The following is a 16375-nucleotide window of genomic DNA, read 5'->3' on the forward strand; positions in this document are numbered from 1 at the left end:
ATAATAATGATAATAATAATGATAATAATAATGATAATAATAATGATGCTGGAAGAAAACTTCAGAAACCATTTAGTCTACCCTCCTACTCTTGTATTTTTGAAAATCTCAAAGCTGTTGATCAAACTGCTTTGAGAGGGGCTTTTTTTATTGGCACAAGGACAATGACCACAGTAATTCCTATGCAAAGTGTGCATATGAGGGCATTAATTCACTAAAGTAGTTGGTTCCCATTTCTGACAGAAAGTCAGAAAACTTTTTAATGGTGCTTTTCATCCTTGCTGGTTTCTTTGTGTAAGGCACTGCAGTCTGCCTGTTTTACAAATCCTACTTGTTTAAGTGTCATTTGCCCCAGTTTTGCCAGAAAAATCCTTTGGGAGTCTCAGCCTGTAACATTCTAAGCTCCACTCCAAGTGAATCATCAGTGAGCAGCAGCTTTAAAAATGAGATTCTTCTAAGTCAGCCAAAACCAGAAAACCAATCCTTCCCTCCCCAAAACACTTGAAACAGATTGCCAATTACAGCAATTAGGATGATTTTTCATATATTAAGCTTCCTGTCTCTTGATTATTAGTTAATTAGCTCTCCAGCACTGAAGAGGTTTCTGCTGTAAATAAAATGTCTAATTTTAAAGTAAACAGAGAGGGATAAAAAAACTAAATACTTCCCATCCCCCTGTCCCTTTATGGCTTTCAAAAGGGGAAAAATTATGCTGGAGAGCCACTAACTTCAGGAGCAAGTTTTCCAGGCTGCAAATTAACAGTGCCTCCCTAACTCCCAGGAAGGATCTGAGGATTAATGCTTGTAAAATGCATTGAACACGGAAAGGCCACTGTGAGGTAGTATCACAGCACTCCTATTACCCAGCTTATATCTCTGTCTTTTTGCAGAACTACTAGAGCTTTTTTAACCCCATTTCAGAAAGATTTCAACTCAACCTTTTATGAAAGGAGAACTATAAATAGCCTCTTAGATTAAAACCCTTAACAGCTGAGAAGGCTGGGAAGGGAGGTGGATATTATCCACCTTTCAGGAGTACAAATTGGGGCTGGAAGGGCTTAATTACAAAGATATCCTTAAGAACACACTAAGGGCTGCTGTAAAAATTACTTCAATTACAGCAGCTCCACAGCTGGGAGAGAGGAAACCACTGCTCCTCTCTCTCCTGTAGAGCCCTTCCTCCCAGGTGGCTTAACAGAACCTCTCCATCAGTTATGCCAAGGATTTGGCTTCCTTTGTTTTCACTTTGAAATCCCCAAGTGGAGATGCACTGCCTGCATAACCTGAAGTAACTAAATCCAAGGAATTATCCTGGAAGTCTCTCAGGCAGAAAGAAATACTTAAACCCCATACTTTGGATCTGAACGTGGAATTCAGGATTTCACGTGAATTACTCACTGTCCTGAAATGGGGAATTCATGGTTTTCCCTAGGACTTCATCTGCGATGATGTATTCTTATTTATGATGTCATTAATGCTTTTTGTATTTACAAATAAATGGGTAATTCACAATGAGTGTTCAGGGCAATAATTTCCTTTAACAGTCAAGGTAGTCCTCATGGTTTCAGTATTCCTGTGCTAAGATTTTTGCAATGGTGCTCAACTGGATATTTGAGGTTCCTTCATATATTGTACCTGAAATCAGAAGAAAATAAGTTAGCAGACTGAAAAACCACAGTGAATATATGAAGAGACCAAAATATCATTCTAACAGTCCAGTTAGAACATTTTCAATTATGAAGTGAAGCTTTACTGAGTAAAGTACTAACACAGAATCATAATAATATATATATAATATTATAAAATATAAATGTTCATGTTTTATTATCTGCAACAAGTAAAGCACTCTTCTGGCTGGCACAACATAATGACAAGACATTTCCATGAAAAGCAATTCCTAAATAGCCAACAAAAATTAAGCAGTTCCAAATGCTATCCCAATAAAAGCCAAAGGGTAATATTGTTAAAAATGCCAGTATTGGGTCCAAAGACTATCCCAGTAAACAAGGAATCTTGAAAATAGAACTCCACATCCGTTCAGATCTTAAAGCCAAAGTGGCTATTTTTAATTTTTTTGAACTGGAATTTTCTTAATAGAATGGGACACAATGTTTGTGTCTATTTTATTGGTATGTAATTAAACATTTTAACTAGCCTTACATACACAGGTATTTACACCTGAAGTTTTATATTCTTGTATCTGAGCCTTTGAACCCATATTCACATAGTCTTAGGGAAAAAAAATACCTTGGAAAAAAAAGCCAGTCATTCATCCTCTTTAAAACCACTAATGCTACAAGAAATACTTGTTAAGAAACTATCACTCACCTATCTTGCAGTCACGATAATACTTTTCTATTGGGTAATTTTTTGTGAATCCAACACCTCCCATCCATTCGATACATTTACTAGTTGTCAGTGTTGCAACCTATGAAAATAGTATCAGAGTTACAGGATTCAATTTCCTGACAGTGGCAGTAAATGGTATTTTTTGTAGCTATTTAAAGAAAAAACAAACCAGGGAATAAAGCAGTAACCAGAACCGGTGGGAGCAGGAAGGGTTGATATTTTTGTATTCATCTTCAGCAAGCCATTTTAGAATAAAAAAGACATTTTTCCAAATCAAGAATTCATTAAATGTTAGAGCAGCAGTTCCTATGCTGCACTATGGAAAAGGCTAAAAGTGGTATGTGAGACAGCAGTTGCAAAGAGGCAGAAGTCACCCGGTTTTGAATCATTTTAAGAGTCATAGTTGTGACCAGCAGAGCTGAAATGATCACAAATGAACTCTCACAGTGTCATTTCTCACACCACAAAAAGAGAATTCTGAGAAAATTAAATCCCTGCAGATGAAGTGAAAATATTAATTCACTTTCCTCTTTTAATGTCGTTGCTTCGTTTTAAAAAATTTGTTTAGAGGCACGAGGGTGACTTACTTTACATTCTGTACATGGACTGAGAATCACAGAATTACAGAAGAGTTTGGGTTGGAAGGGACCTTAAAGATAACCTAGTTCCAGCCCCTTTCCATGGGCAGGGACACCTTCCACTAGCCCAGTGCTCCGAGCCCCGTCCAGCCCAGCCTCGGACACTTCAAGGGATGGGGGCGGACAAGACGAAAGTACATCCACAGATTTCACGGCAAAAGATGAATTACAAGCTATGTGTTTGTAGCAGAAGGCACTTCTAAGCAGCAGAGTGACATGACCCCAGAGGATGGAGAGGCTGGGTTACCTCAGCAGCGTAGTACTTGGCCATGCTGGCCTCCTTGATGACAGGCCGGCCGGTCTCGGCGAGCCGCGCCGCGTTGTAGGTGAGCAGCCGCGCCGCCTCCAGCTGCGTGGCCACCTGGGCGATCTGGTGCTGCATCCCCTGCAACCGGCACAACACAGCTCACACAGCCCCGCTGGGATTCCCACCAACAGGCATTCCCTTCCCCACGGAACATACCCACATGTGGCAGGATTCAAATTGTGTGAACAATTTCTATTGCATTTCTGTAGGCCTTGCTTGACGTGACTTTAGAAGTTGTAAGCTGTAATGTTTATACTTATAGACTGTGTGAAAATATGTAATGTTTATACTTGTTAGCTGTGTGCCTAATTATAAGGTTTGAGAACATAGCATGTTTAGAGCAAGAAAGCCTTGAGGAAGTATAGATAAAAGTACACCTGCAAATTTCAGAAAGCCCCTAATTATGAAGGCCTCTACATGCCAAGTATGATGTCAGGCTGTGTGGACAGAACATCAGGTCCAATGAACTGGAGACATGAGACGTGTGTACAGACTGAGCTATCCAATCACCTTGTTGTAAGCATGTACCCAAAACAAACTAAACTGTATAAAAGTTGACTTATTTAAATAATAAATGGAGCTTGTTGATTCTCATATTGAGCATCACTTTCTTCCCACGTCGCGACACCCACACTCTAAAATAAATCTACAAAACCCGGGTGGATTCCAGTAGTTCCGCGTTCCTTTGCATCTATTGACACTGAAAACCTCCGGGCCGCTGATGTGCTTTTAGGAACTGCATCCCTATTTTCTCCCTCTTTCCTTGGATTCAGGACTGGGGTACTTCTTGCCTGACTGGCTGGACAGCAGCAAGAACTACCTACTACTTACCTATTTGCACCCCTGAGTATCAGGGAGAATTTTAGCCAAACCTTAAGGTCCTGCTCGGCACGGGGAGGCCAGAGCTGGGTTTTATTCTGCAGCTGTTTATTGAGGACGTTCATACAGTAACAACCCTGGTTCCCTGGTTAGCTTAACACAGGAAGACTTGCAAACTAGCACCTCTTGAATAAAGTGGAGCACTAGGAAGGTGGCAATCTCTTGCCATGTCTCAGAGGCACCAGTCAAGGGTTAGGAGCAGCATAAAGGTACAGAGGACACGACTGAGGAACGGATTCAAGGGGAAGGAAAAAGGTGATGGAGCTCACATCTAAATGGCAGGTATTACAGAAGAATGGGTTTATTTAAGAAGACCCAAACATTATGATGATTGAAAATGAACATTTAGTAGTCTAAAACACAATGAAATCTTTCATCTTATTAGGGCATTAACACGGTTCCCTCAGATTTGCAGAAATATATATGCAGGTCAAAATACCAAAATGATTTGGCAATTATAAATTCCATTTCCCATTCAAAAGACGCAGTTCCAATCATTTCCTAGGTATCTGTGAGTGCTTCCTAAAATTTGCATAAATTATGAGTAGTGCTAATGTTCCTTCTCTTCAGCTGAGATGTAGGTTTCTTTTAACGAGAAAATTACTATAGTAATTACAATTATGTATCTTCCTTATTAAACTATACATCATTTTTGCAACAAAGAGTCTCTTTCGTTGTAAGATACAGATATTATAATGAAAACTAAATGTCTTCGTATAACACAGGAAATCTAATAGTTCAATCAGTTTTCCACATCTTTTTATAATTTCTAGTGGCTCCAGAAAAAGGCCTTCCCCTGAGTATAAAAACTGGAACATATTCAACAGACTGTGATAATAAAATCAGAAGAAAAAGGAGTTCCATGTATATTATTTTCAAAGGCTGCCAGTAAGTTATCAAGCAAAAGGAGTCATGTCAATAATGTTTTTAAGTTTTAAATTATTTTTATGTTATTTCATATTACTCATTTTACTGACTACTGTGGTAACCACTTCCTTCTTGGAGAGCACTTCCCATATTTTCATTAACAAGTACCTGGAAATCGAAGACACTTTTCCCAAACTGGACTCTCTCTTTTGTATATGGAACTGTGTGGTCAAAACACCCCTGTGCCAGTCCTAACATCTGTAAGAAATAATAAAGAATATGGTCAGTAAAAACTGGTTAATTGAATACACCTAATGGAGATGATAACAGCTGATCTTCTTCTGGTCAGGCAGCTTAATATTCAGGAGAAAAGTTCAGTTTTCTTCCTACCTACACAAATCTAAAATACAATAAAGGTTCTACACAGAATCTCAAGAGCCAGAATTTTACAGTTATTAGACACACTGAGGTGAATTATGATAACAAAAAGAGTTTGAGGAACAAGCCTATTTCATGCTATTCCATTTCTTGCCATAGGCAAGTATTTGTGAAAACCACTGATTTTTGAACAAAACTTATGGGTCAGCTCTGGTTGTATAAATATTAAGTGTTTCTGGGAAAATTTGTAATTACATGGGAAAATTACTGTAAACTAAAGATCTATAGATCTACATTACACTATTAAAGGAAAAATAATTTGAATGATTAGTCAAAGCTATTTTCATAATCAAAATAATTTCTCATTTTCTAGAGGACACTAGACTGCCAGAATTAGCAATTTCCTTCAGAAGTTAGAAAATTAGTGGAGTGGAAGGAGAGTTAACATTTCTTCCAGTATTTTCCAACTCTGCAAAACAACTGTAGAAGAATTTAGACCAATTTTGTCTTTCCACAAGGACAAAAGCAGTCAGCTGTCACATCAAGCAGCTCAGTCAAACTACCTTTAATGATGTCTGTGGGTATTTTTGGACAGACCCACATATTAAGCTGATAAAGACATGATTGACTAGGTCATCTATACCTTAATCATTTAAGTTTTTAGAAAAAAAAACCATGATACATAGGAAAATAACCCAAGAAAACATTGCAGTCTGCTGCTAATCAGCCCCATTACCAGATTTGTTATATATAAACTCATATAGAAAAGCCAAGGACATCAACTTCACCACCTGTAACAATATGTGCAGCTGCCTTGCACTAAAACTATCTGAAACTGTTTTCAAAGCCACAATTACATTTTTTAAGATCTTCATTATCTTTTAAAACTATTACTGCTGCAAAACTAAACTCAATACTACAGGGCTTTAGAGCTGCTGCTCTTGACAAGTACATTTCTCTCAATTTGAAGGTGCCAAGAAAGTAGTACCTAAGATATAACAACTACCTGACCTTAACTTTTAATTAAGGTGTAACTTGGAGTAATTAAGAGTAAAATCCAGACCGTGTATTTTACTGCCAGAGCCTCTATATTATTTATATCTCTGGGAACAATGGGGCCCACAGCCCTTTTTAAATGCCAAATCAGACAAAGTTTAATCACAGGTAATCTTTAGAAATGATGGAAAAGTGAGTCCAATTATCAGCCACGTGGAAAGTCTAAATTTCATGAGGACGATTACTTCTGGTCTGTCTGCAAACCAGGGCAAAAGATAAAGGAGTTTGGTAGTACAGACATAATGCACAACAAAGTAGAAGCAAAGAAAAGACTACTTGCTAAAGTAAGTTAAAAATATAAAAACTTATCATAAATCATTTTATTATATTGCTGAACCTGATTTCCACTGAGATCAGCAGCAATCTGAGATCAAAACTGGCTTTACAGAGAAATACAACATTCTGAAATTACTTCAAGGTCAGTAAATACTTTCCCCTAAGATGCCACATGGTGCAATTTTCAAACACAACAATGAACTGGAACAGTTCTGCCACAGAAAATCGTATTTATTTTAAAAATAAGTTGACTTTTAAAATTAAGTTATTGGGAAGACATCAGTCAGCATAAGGTCACATTTGCCCATCCCATACAATCACAGTTGGAAGCATTAATATTATACATTTCAGTGTGTTCTATTTTCCAAAGCTAGTTTTCTGTGTAAAATAAATTTTCATAATGGAAGACAAGAATGTTGACATAATTCAGTGGCAATAAGATAACGACCACAGACAAGTTAATTGCCATTTAATGTTTTCTAAATCCATTGCTTATGTCACCAAAGGAGAATTTTCCCTCTGACAGTTGTTCCCACTTTTACTGGAATTTAGCTACAGGAACAGTGACATCTAGTGGCAGCTGAGCTTTTAATAAAGCCTTTTCTAAATCGTTTATTCTTAATAGCTTTAAATATTTCATAAATTTCAATCCAAACTGGCTGCATTCAGTAATAAAGCAAATGACCCACCTGTGCAGCAATCCCTATCCTGCCAGTATTGAGCAATCCAATGGCATACTTATAGCCTTGTCCAACCTGTCCCAGGATATTGGTCTCAGGAACCTAAAGAATAAAACCACTCCATTATTCCAGTTCTGTTCTGCAACTGCTCGTAGGGTTCACAGATGAATCAGTGCACATGTTTTATTTAATGTTCCTCCGAAGCGAAGGCATAAAACATAAACCAGACATTTGATCCCCAGAATATCTGATTAGAACATTCCCTGATTCCTGTGGTTATAACCTGATGACTGAGAAAAACCGCATCAAAATTTTAGAAACTCGAACCCCCTCGAGAACTGGGAGGGAAAAGTTAAAATATGCCAAATCTAAGGCATAAAAAATAGGGAATTTAGTTAATTTCCTTATCTGTGGTCAAGTTCCAATTAAACACAAATTATGCTTCAACAGCTGAACTTACAATACCTTCACGTTGTCAAAAGTCACTGGGCAGGTAGAAGATGCTCTGATTCCCAGCTTGTCCTCCTTCTTCCCCACGTGCAGTCCCTCTGTGTCACGATCCACTACGAAGCACGTAATTCCCCTGTATCCCTGGGGGGAATTAAAACATAATCAAGAGCTGGTTTTCACATTCATATCACCAAACAGAGGTCCAAATATCTCATTCCAACACTGAAATTTTACACTTGCTTAATACTGTATTGCTAAAGCACTGGCACTGTTGTCTGGTGGTAATTATGGTTTAACATGATGTTCAGCTGTTCAATACAATGAAAGAAAACCCCCCTTCTTATTTAAGTCAAACCAGGAAATTTTAATTCTAAAAATGAATATCTTCAAGTTATAATTTTAAGAGAGAGACACTAGAAGGAGTTTAAAAAATAAAAGTTTTGAACAATTTAGTTTTGTGTTTGATAACTGCCATATTGGTATAGAAGATTTTGAAGTCTGCAGTTGACTTTTCTCAATTTACTTCCCATATCCAAACTGGGGACAAAACTTGACACAGGCATATTCAGCTAGGTAATTTTTTCCTTGAACATACTTTACTATAGGATACTTTTTAGTTTTACAGTGGATGCAGCTTAAGCTGTATTTTGTCTTTTGACAGCAACTTGCCATTTAAGTCACAGAATATTCTGAGCTGGAAGGGACCCACAAGGATCATCAAATCCAATATCTTAAGTGAGTGACCCATGTGGGATCAAACCAGCAACCTTGGTGTTATCAGTACCATGTTTTAACCCATTGTGCCAATTTAGTTCCCCTCAGAAGGGTTGGAAAGACTCAGATTGTGTGTCCTTCTGTTACTCAGAACATCACCAATGCAGGCTGAGCTCTTCACCTCAGCAGTTATGATTCTGGCATTTTTATTTTCCCTGGCTGAAGGAAGTTATTAAATTGCTCAGCAAGTCCTCGATTTTTGTTGGGAAATATTTTTAAAGCTTTGCTGCCAGCTAGGAAAAGGCACACAGATTATTAATATGAAATCCATAGTTTCATGTACATCAGCTGTCACTGAAATGCAACTATTGTTTAGCAACTCACTGAGGATGGATCTGCATTTGCCATCACAAAGAAAACTCCTGCATGTTCTGCTAAGCTAATCCACATCTTGGAGCCATTGATAACATAGTAGTCTCCTTTCTTCTCAGCCCGTGTCTTCAAAGAAAAGGCATCACTGCCAGACCCAGCCTCTGAAAGACAGAAACTGCCTATCTGTCAAGAGAAGGGAAAAAAAAGAATTGCAGTTTTTACAGGTAACAAATTCTGCAATGAAAATGCTTATAAACAAGCACAAGTCTCTTAAATGCAAACATTTTAACCTATTGCATGAAAGTAACTGAGTTTCAGATATGGAGATTAAGAATAGAAACACTATGTAATTACACATTTCTCAAAGTCAACTGCTTTACAGTTCTTTTCCACAGTAAATTAAATTTTAATGAAACTAATAAGTGCCTTTCCACTTTTACCTCTCAGCTACTGATGACAGGATGTATCTATATCACCACAGATCTCAGCTCTAACCAGTGTTTCAAAGTTCACACATATTTTCCAGAGCTGCAGTCACACATTAGTCAGTGAAAAAGAAACCCCACTAACATTAATAAACTATAATATAATTTTAACAGTTAAGTAAAGTAAGACTTTGACTTACTGTGTCTTTAGCCACTCTGGGCAGGTAAGTTCTCTTTTGTTCTTCTGTTCCATATGTGGTAAACAATTTATTTGTTAGTGTGTTTTGGAGTTCACATAAAAGAGACACAGCTGGATCAACTTTGGCCAATTCTTCTACTGCCAATATGGTTGAAAAAAATGAAGCTCCAGTTCCTCCATATTCTTCCCCAAGCTCAATACTCATCAGCTGAAATGGAAAAGGTGCAAACACATCAATCTGTTAGTTCCTGTCAACAACTTTTCAGTCCAAGCTGATACTTAAGAGATTAAAATAAAAACCAGAGAATGTGAGCATTTGCAGATCCTTCCCCAAAACTTGTTTTCCTTCAATACCCTTAACAAACTGACAGTTCTTCACAGAATTGTTTAGGCTGGAAAACAACTTAAGGATCAGCTTTAGGTCTGACAGCAGGAAAGGATAAAACTGAATCCAGGAATGAACACCAGGATATCTGCAACAAAAGTCCTCATGGTTGCCCAGCAGGGCTTAGAGGACTCCTGATACTCTTTTCCAGCAACAGTTATCAGTCATGGCATTTCCAGCATTCCATGCAATTATGCTTATCCAATTAAAAAAAAAAAAGCAAGGAAGGGATGACAAGAAACTAAAAGATATATAATAATGTGATGTGGGGGAGGGAGAGGTTCAAAAAATATTTTAACATGGAGAGTGGTAACGCAGCAAAAAAGAAATTAAAGTTGTCTTGCTGTTGATAAAACTGAAATTTTAATGACTCCTTGCTTCATTTGAATTATATCCTTCAGTCTTTAAATCTAAAAATCTGAAAAGGGTACAGCTAGAGAGTCACAAAATGATGTTACTTTCTGGACCAAAGATGCAGTAAAAGTGTGCAGACCCCTTGTTCAAACAATCCCTGTATTATGGAGTCCTCCATTTTCGAGTTCTCATCCATTTGTTGCACGAAAGGTGCCACCCGTTCCTGAGCAAATTTTGTCACTGCAATGAAGAGAAGAAAGAAAATGTGTAAGTATTCCAACAGTCTCTTTTGGGGTCAATGTAACAAGAATGTGTTACTTCTGACAGGTTATGCACATGTTCCCTGACCCTCCCCAAAAGAAACATGGTGTAAAGCACAGTCCCCCACAACAATCTCAACATTTAACTAGAAATAAATAATCAGATTTTAAGCTAAAATTTCCCTTCTAGTTAAACATTTCTGAATTGTAACTGCACAGATAAAAGCTACCCATGTTCTTCAGCATTGTCTCCTCTTCAGTGAATGTGTGAAGTGGAGCACAGACAACTCCATCACTGGAAAGATTCGGCTTGAGTTCCGATTTGGAGGATCTGAAGGCACACTGGGAAAACCTCCAAGGAGCCAAGAATGCTGGAATATTTCTTGTCAGCTGTTGGCAACAAGTACAGAACATGCAATCAGTTAGATTTGTACACACACAGCAACACATAACTTTACTCAGTGCTTTTATTCAGTAAATGATTGGGAAACAGAACTTACATCCAACCCAGACAGCAGAGGCATTACAGGTCCCTTCTCTCTTGGGGACCTATAAACTGTTTAGTGTTCAAAGACTTACTCAAGTAGCTCACAGGCTTTAGAAAGGTAAGTTTGGTTTGCAGGCCAATATACTTTCCAAGAACAGGATGATTTCTTAGGATTTGAAAAGAAGCTGGCATAATGGATATGATCTGGCTCAAAAAGTAACTGGCCAACAGGAGCTAAACTGCTGCAAAATGTGCTCCTGAAAAGCAGGATTGAAAAAAGCAGCACAGTTTGACTGTGCCTCAAAAGGGGCGAGACAAAACAGTGACTCTGCTCTCACAGCTGCCCAAACCCACCTCGCTCTGATTTCTGTCACTTTTGCTACATCAGCCTAAAGTGTGGAGATAGGAATGTCTTACCAAGACAACTGCTGACAGAAACCTCCAGTGGAGACATAGCTGTGCCATAAAATATATGAGGAACATTTTTGGCAGCACTCAGCCTCAACCCCACAGCAGCAGAACGACTGGCTGTGCCCTCACCAGGCGCCTGTGTAGCTCCCAGAGCACAGGCCAGTTCCACAGTGCACACTGAGAGCAGCATTCCTCAAAAAACAGCACAAACTTCGGGGTCAGGAAGTAAAAATTCCTTTGATCCTTCTAATAATTCACTCTCTTTCATGATGGCTTTCAACACTTGTCATCTCCCTGGCTGAAGAAGTGATGTAAAACAGATCGATGAACTCTTTTGGTCTTAGAGACAAGAAGCACAGGTCTACTATGATAAGGAAACTCTGGTTTTAGCACAGGCTGTTGTGCAGGACATAAGAAAAAACCCTAAATGGTAAGAAGTGGTAATATAGAAAACAATATAGCTGTGAACATTCAACAGCCCTGGTACTAAATAGTGGGGCTGATTCATGAATACAAAGTCTGGATGACCAGCAGTAGCTGCGACACTTTCAAATGATGTTTCAGTTACTGGAATCACTGTGGGTCTTCACAAAAATAAAGAAAATGTTGTTTTAATAGAGATTAAAACCAAGGCAACCCTCTCTGGAAGCAGTCAGTCAGGAATGGATTATTTGCAGAACATGCAGCTATGGTGGGATCACTCAACACCTTGGTGTGCAAACATCTACCTGTGTAAGTCTGTTCTTAGCAAGGTCTGAGAAGGAAAAACCTAAGTATACACACACACATCTGTTTAACTGCGCTTCCTCAGCAGTTACAGGGCCACAAACCACACATAATTCCTGCTCCTTCCACTACTTTATTTCCAAGTACAAAGAAAAGAGCAGTTTTCTTTCATGGTGGCACAAATATGATGAATCACCAAGAATATTTCTCCAGCACTGACCAAGAGCTGTCAGGGAAAGTGCACGGTGCCTTCTTAGCAGAGAACTTTCTGAAAAGCTGCTCAGCAGGCAATAAACCAGTACTGGTGAAACAACAACAGGTAGTAGAATCACAGAATGTTAAGGGTGGGAAGGACCTTAAAGATTATCCAGTTCCAACTCTCTGCTCTGGACAGGGAAACCTTCCACTAGCCCAGGTTGCTCCAAGCCCCATCCAACCTGACCTTGGACACTTCCAGGGATGGGGCAGCCACAGCTTCTCTGGGCAACCTGTGCCAGGGCCTCATCACCCTCCCAACACCCTGGGGTTACCTCTGTTGTTGTCTGAAGGCACCTGGCATGGGAATGTAGAATTACCAGCCACATCACCCAACACAAACCAAGGATGCTGCTCCAGGAAAAGCAGGAAGTACACATCTTGCACACCACAAAAATACACAGATTTTTCTCCCATGGGAAGCTGGACAAACTTGATTAACAGCAGACCAGCAAGGTCAGGCACAAGTGCATGGAGTGACACCAGCAGAGGTGACCTGCCAAAAGCCTGGCTGGCACGTGGGAGCTTTGAAACACCAACAAACAGCTCAGAGTTACTGCAGGTCACAGCCAGTAGAGCAGGTTTGGAGAGAGAGCACCCACAGGAATTGTCCCTTCAGCCACTTCTCTTCCCTCTTTCTCATGCTCCCACTCCTTCCCATCACTTTCCCTTGGAGGCTCTTCCACTGCAGTCAACCCAGGGAGTGGCAGGGAAAGGTGTCTGACCACGGCAGGAGAAACAAAGGCTCAAACATTTAACAGACAGGGTCTAGTAAAGCCTTGTTTGATACCGGACTGCAACGTTGCTACAGGACAAAAGGAACATTCCCAACAAGGTTACCTTGAAAAGTCTTAGAACCAGCAGGATGGATCCAAGGGATGGGACTTATGCTGGCAACACCCACACACAGGGCAGCAACTCACAGGTATTGCAGAGTAATGACAGCACAGTGCAGAAATTACGTTTTAGTTCAACATTTATATTTAAAAAAACCAGAAAGAATCAGGTCACTACATTACTGTTTACCTTTTTATTCTTAGAAGTCATGCAGCCATACGGTATCACTAACTTTCAGGTAGTTATTTAAAGTGCCTGTACGTTACTCAAATCCTTGGATATTGCTTCCCTGCCCTCTTCTTCCTCCTCTTTTTCTGTAGGTAATGATTTGTGCTGCTACAGGACTCAGATTGCTTGCCCTACTCAACACATGCATTTGAAAATTGGTTTGTGGGTTGCTGATAACATTGATTTTTCTGTTTATCTTCATCCTTTCCTCCATCTCAGCTCTTTAAAGACCCGTTCTCTTGGTTTCCTTCTGTTTGTTTTACAATCTAAACCAAGATTTTAATGCTGCAGGACCTGGGGGGAGCATTAAGATATAAACAGAAAAAGGCCAAAGCAATATGTTTTCCTAAGCTCACTCTGCTTGCCTTGATGGGTTCCACTCCTGTATCCATCCCAGCTGCTTCCAGCAGAGAAGCTCCATCGTGGGAAGGTTGGTTTTCTTTATTTCGACTTAATTCAAGTGTCACAACACACCCATGAGCTGTATGAGAAGACCCCAGGCCAGCTTGTCTCACCCTGCAAAGTCAAAGCATGTGTGTGGCACAAACACAGGTTTTCTGCTTATTTTAATCCCCCTTCCAGTGCCACAAGTGTGTTTAGAGAATCACGGAATCACAGAAGACCCTGAGTTGGGAGGGACCCACAAGGACCATCCAGTCCAAGCCCTGGCCCTGCACAGACACCCCAACAATCCCACCCTGGCTCTCAGAGCGTTGTCCAAACCCTCCTTGAGCTCTGTCAGCCTTGGTGCTGTGCCCACTGCCCTGGGGAGCCTGGTCAGTGCCCAACCATCTCCTGGGGGAGGAACCTTGTCCTGATATTTAAGTAAAGGAGACCTCAAAGCCCCTCTGCTGCCGGGACGGTGCTGTCTCCTCACAAGCCATTTCACGACACTCACCAGAACCCTCCTCAGCGCGAACTTACCCAACACCGCCCCTCCAGAACATATCCAGAATGGATACAGAAACCCACATGGAAGACATCCACAAACCCCCCTCACCGCTGGCAGAGCTGCCCCTGCCCCGGCAGCCCCCGCACCGCGACAGCCCCCAGACCCGGACCCCTCATCGGCAGGCTCGGCAGCCGCCGTTATCCGGCAGGACGCGCTGCATTCCCCCCCCTTTGCCCGTCCCGCCCTGAGGCGTCACCTTCGCGCAGCCCCTGAGCCGAGCTCCCGCCGCCGCCGCCATATTGACCCGCCCCGTGACGTCAGAACCACGGCCATTACGTCAGAGCCACCGCCCCCTCCCCAGTGATGTCAGAGCCACCGCCCCGCGCGCGCGGGTCTCGCGAGAGCGCGGTGGGCGGGGCCGGGCCGGGCTGGGGGAGGCACAACAAACATGGCGGCGGCGGGAGGCGGGAGCGGCGCGGGGCGGCTGCGGTGAGTGACCGGTCCTGGGATCCCCTCGCCTTTCCTACCCTCTTCCTCGCCTCCTCCCTGTGCCGGGAGGGCGACGGCGACGGGGGCGGGGGCACAGCGCTCGGGGAGGGCCGCGCTGCCCCGCCGGGAGCGGGGCCGGGTCAGCGGCGCAGCCCCGCGGCTGCTGCCCTGGTGTGAGGCGGGGGGGACACAGTCACAGAAGCTACAGAGTCGCAGAAACGTTCAGGCTGGGAGTTTAACAAGGGCAAGTGCCGGATTCTGCTCCTGGGACGGGTCAGCCGTGGCTGTGTGTATAACCCAGGGAATGAGGTGCTGGAAAGCACTAAAGCAGTGCCGGGAAAGGGCCCTGGGGGTCCTGGTCGGTGGCCAGTTGGCCCTGAGTCAGCAGTGCCCTGGCAGCCAGGAGGGCCAACCCTGGCCTGGGGGGCATTAGAGACAGACAGCATCGCTGGCCGGGCCAGGGAGGGGATTGTCCCGCTCTGCTCTGCCCTGGGGCGGCCTCACCTGGAACACTGGGGCAGTTCGGGGGAGCACAATGTAGGGAAGATACTGAGCCATTAGAGAGTGTCCAAAAGAGGCCAGGAAGATGGTGAAGGGCTTTGAGGGGAAGCCGTGTGAGGACACTTGGTCTGTTCAGCGGGAGCAGACTAAGGGGAGACCTTACTGCAATTACAACTTTCTGGGGAGGGGCAGAGGAGGGACAGGCACTGATCTCTGCTCTGTGGGGACCAGGGACAGGACCCCAGGGAATGGCCTGGAGTTGTGTCAGGGGTGTTTCGGTTGGATAGTAGAAAAAGGTTCTTCCCCCAGAGGGTGGTGGGGCACTGAACAGGCTCCCCAGGGCAGTGGGCACAGCCCCAAGGCTGCCAGAGCTCCAGGAGGGTTTGGATGATATTCTAGGGCACAGGGTGTGACTCTTGGGGATGGGCCTGTGCAGGGCTGAGGGTTGGGTGATCCTTGTGGGTCCCTCCAACTCAGCATGTTCTGTGATTCTGTGATAGAGGACCACACTGAGTCATCTGGTCCCACCTCCCTGCTCCAGCAGGGTCATCCCAGAGCACATGGCACAGGATTGTGTCCAGATGGTTCTGGAATATCTCTTATGAGGGAGACTCCACACCCTCTCTGATCTCTGTTTCAGTGCTCAGTCACTGCACAGGGAAGAAGTTCTTCCTCATGTCCAGGTGGAACTTGCTGGGCATCAGTTCCTGCCCGTTCCCCCTGTGCCATCGCTGAGCTCCCCGAGCAGAGCCTGGTCCATCCTGTGTCCCCTCCCTGCAGACAGTGACAGATGGTTGAGGGCCCCTCTCAGTGTCTCCTCTGGAGGCTGAACAGCCCCAGCTCCCTCAGCCTTTCCTCGTTACAGAGACGCCCCCAGTCATCCTTGTTGTCCTGTGTTGTACCCACTTCAGGAGCTCCATGTCTCTCACTCCCCCTTCCCAGGTCAAAACTCCTTGAGGA

The 16375-nt window shown here is 42.6% G+C and overlaps 1 protein-coding gene across 3 annotated transcripts; it reads right to left on the minus strand.

The window, feature by feature from the left end:
* Positions 1 to 1140: 1140 nt before the first annotated feature.
* ACADSB (acyl-CoA dehydrogenase short/branched chain) lies at positions 1141 to 14769 on the minus strand. Of its 3 annotated transcripts, none has more exons than XM_027705719.1 (11): positions 14682 to 14769; positions 10820 to 10979; positions 10469 to 10569; positions 9592 to 9798; positions 8979 to 9149; positions 7896 to 8021; positions 7440 to 7532; positions 5209 to 5298; positions 3235 to 3372; positions 2329 to 2428; positions 1141 to 1635 (listed from the first exon to the last, which is right to left on the minus strand). In XM_027705719.1, exons 1-11 carry the CDS (start codon positions 14721 to 14723, stop codon positions 1565 to 1567), a joined length of 1299 nt encoding a protein of 432 aa, XP_027561520.1. In that variant the 5' UTR covers positions 14724 to 14769; the 3' UTR covers positions 1141 to 1564. The 3 variants fall into 3 exon arrangements, with proteins under 3 accessions (XP_027561520.1, XP_027561522.1, XP_027561521.1); XM_027705721.1 differs by lacking the exon at positions 14682 to 14769 and adding an exon at positions 13309 to 14179; XM_027705720.1 differs by lacking the exon at positions 3235 to 3372.
* Positions 14770 to 16375: the final 1606 nt, after the last annotated feature.

Source organism: Neopelma chrysocephalum, unplaced genomic scaffold (genome assembly GCF_003984885.1).
Source record: "Neopelma chrysocephalum unplaced genomic scaffold, ASM398488v2 Primary Assembly neopelma1_347, whole genome shotgun sequence".
NCBI lineage: Eukaryota > Metazoa > Chordata > Aves > Passeriformes > Pipridae > Neopelma > Neopelma chrysocephalum.

What these genes read in the sequence shown, in the direction of transcription:
- ACADSB (XM_027705719.1), bottom strand. Translation starts at nt 14,723, where the DNA reads ATGGCGGCGGCGGCGGGAGCTCGGCTCAGGGGCTGCGCGAAG. An exon ending in TGACTTTTGACAACGTGAAG is followed by an intron (nt 7,533 to 7,895) that starts GTATTGTAAGTT and finishes TTTATTCTTTAG; the next exon opens with GTTCCTGAGACCAATATCCT. An exon ending in TTATCGTGACTGCAAGATAG is followed by an intron (nt 1,636 to 2,328) that starts GTGAGTGATAGT and finishes TTCTGATTTCAG; the next exon opens with GTACAATATATGAAGGAACC.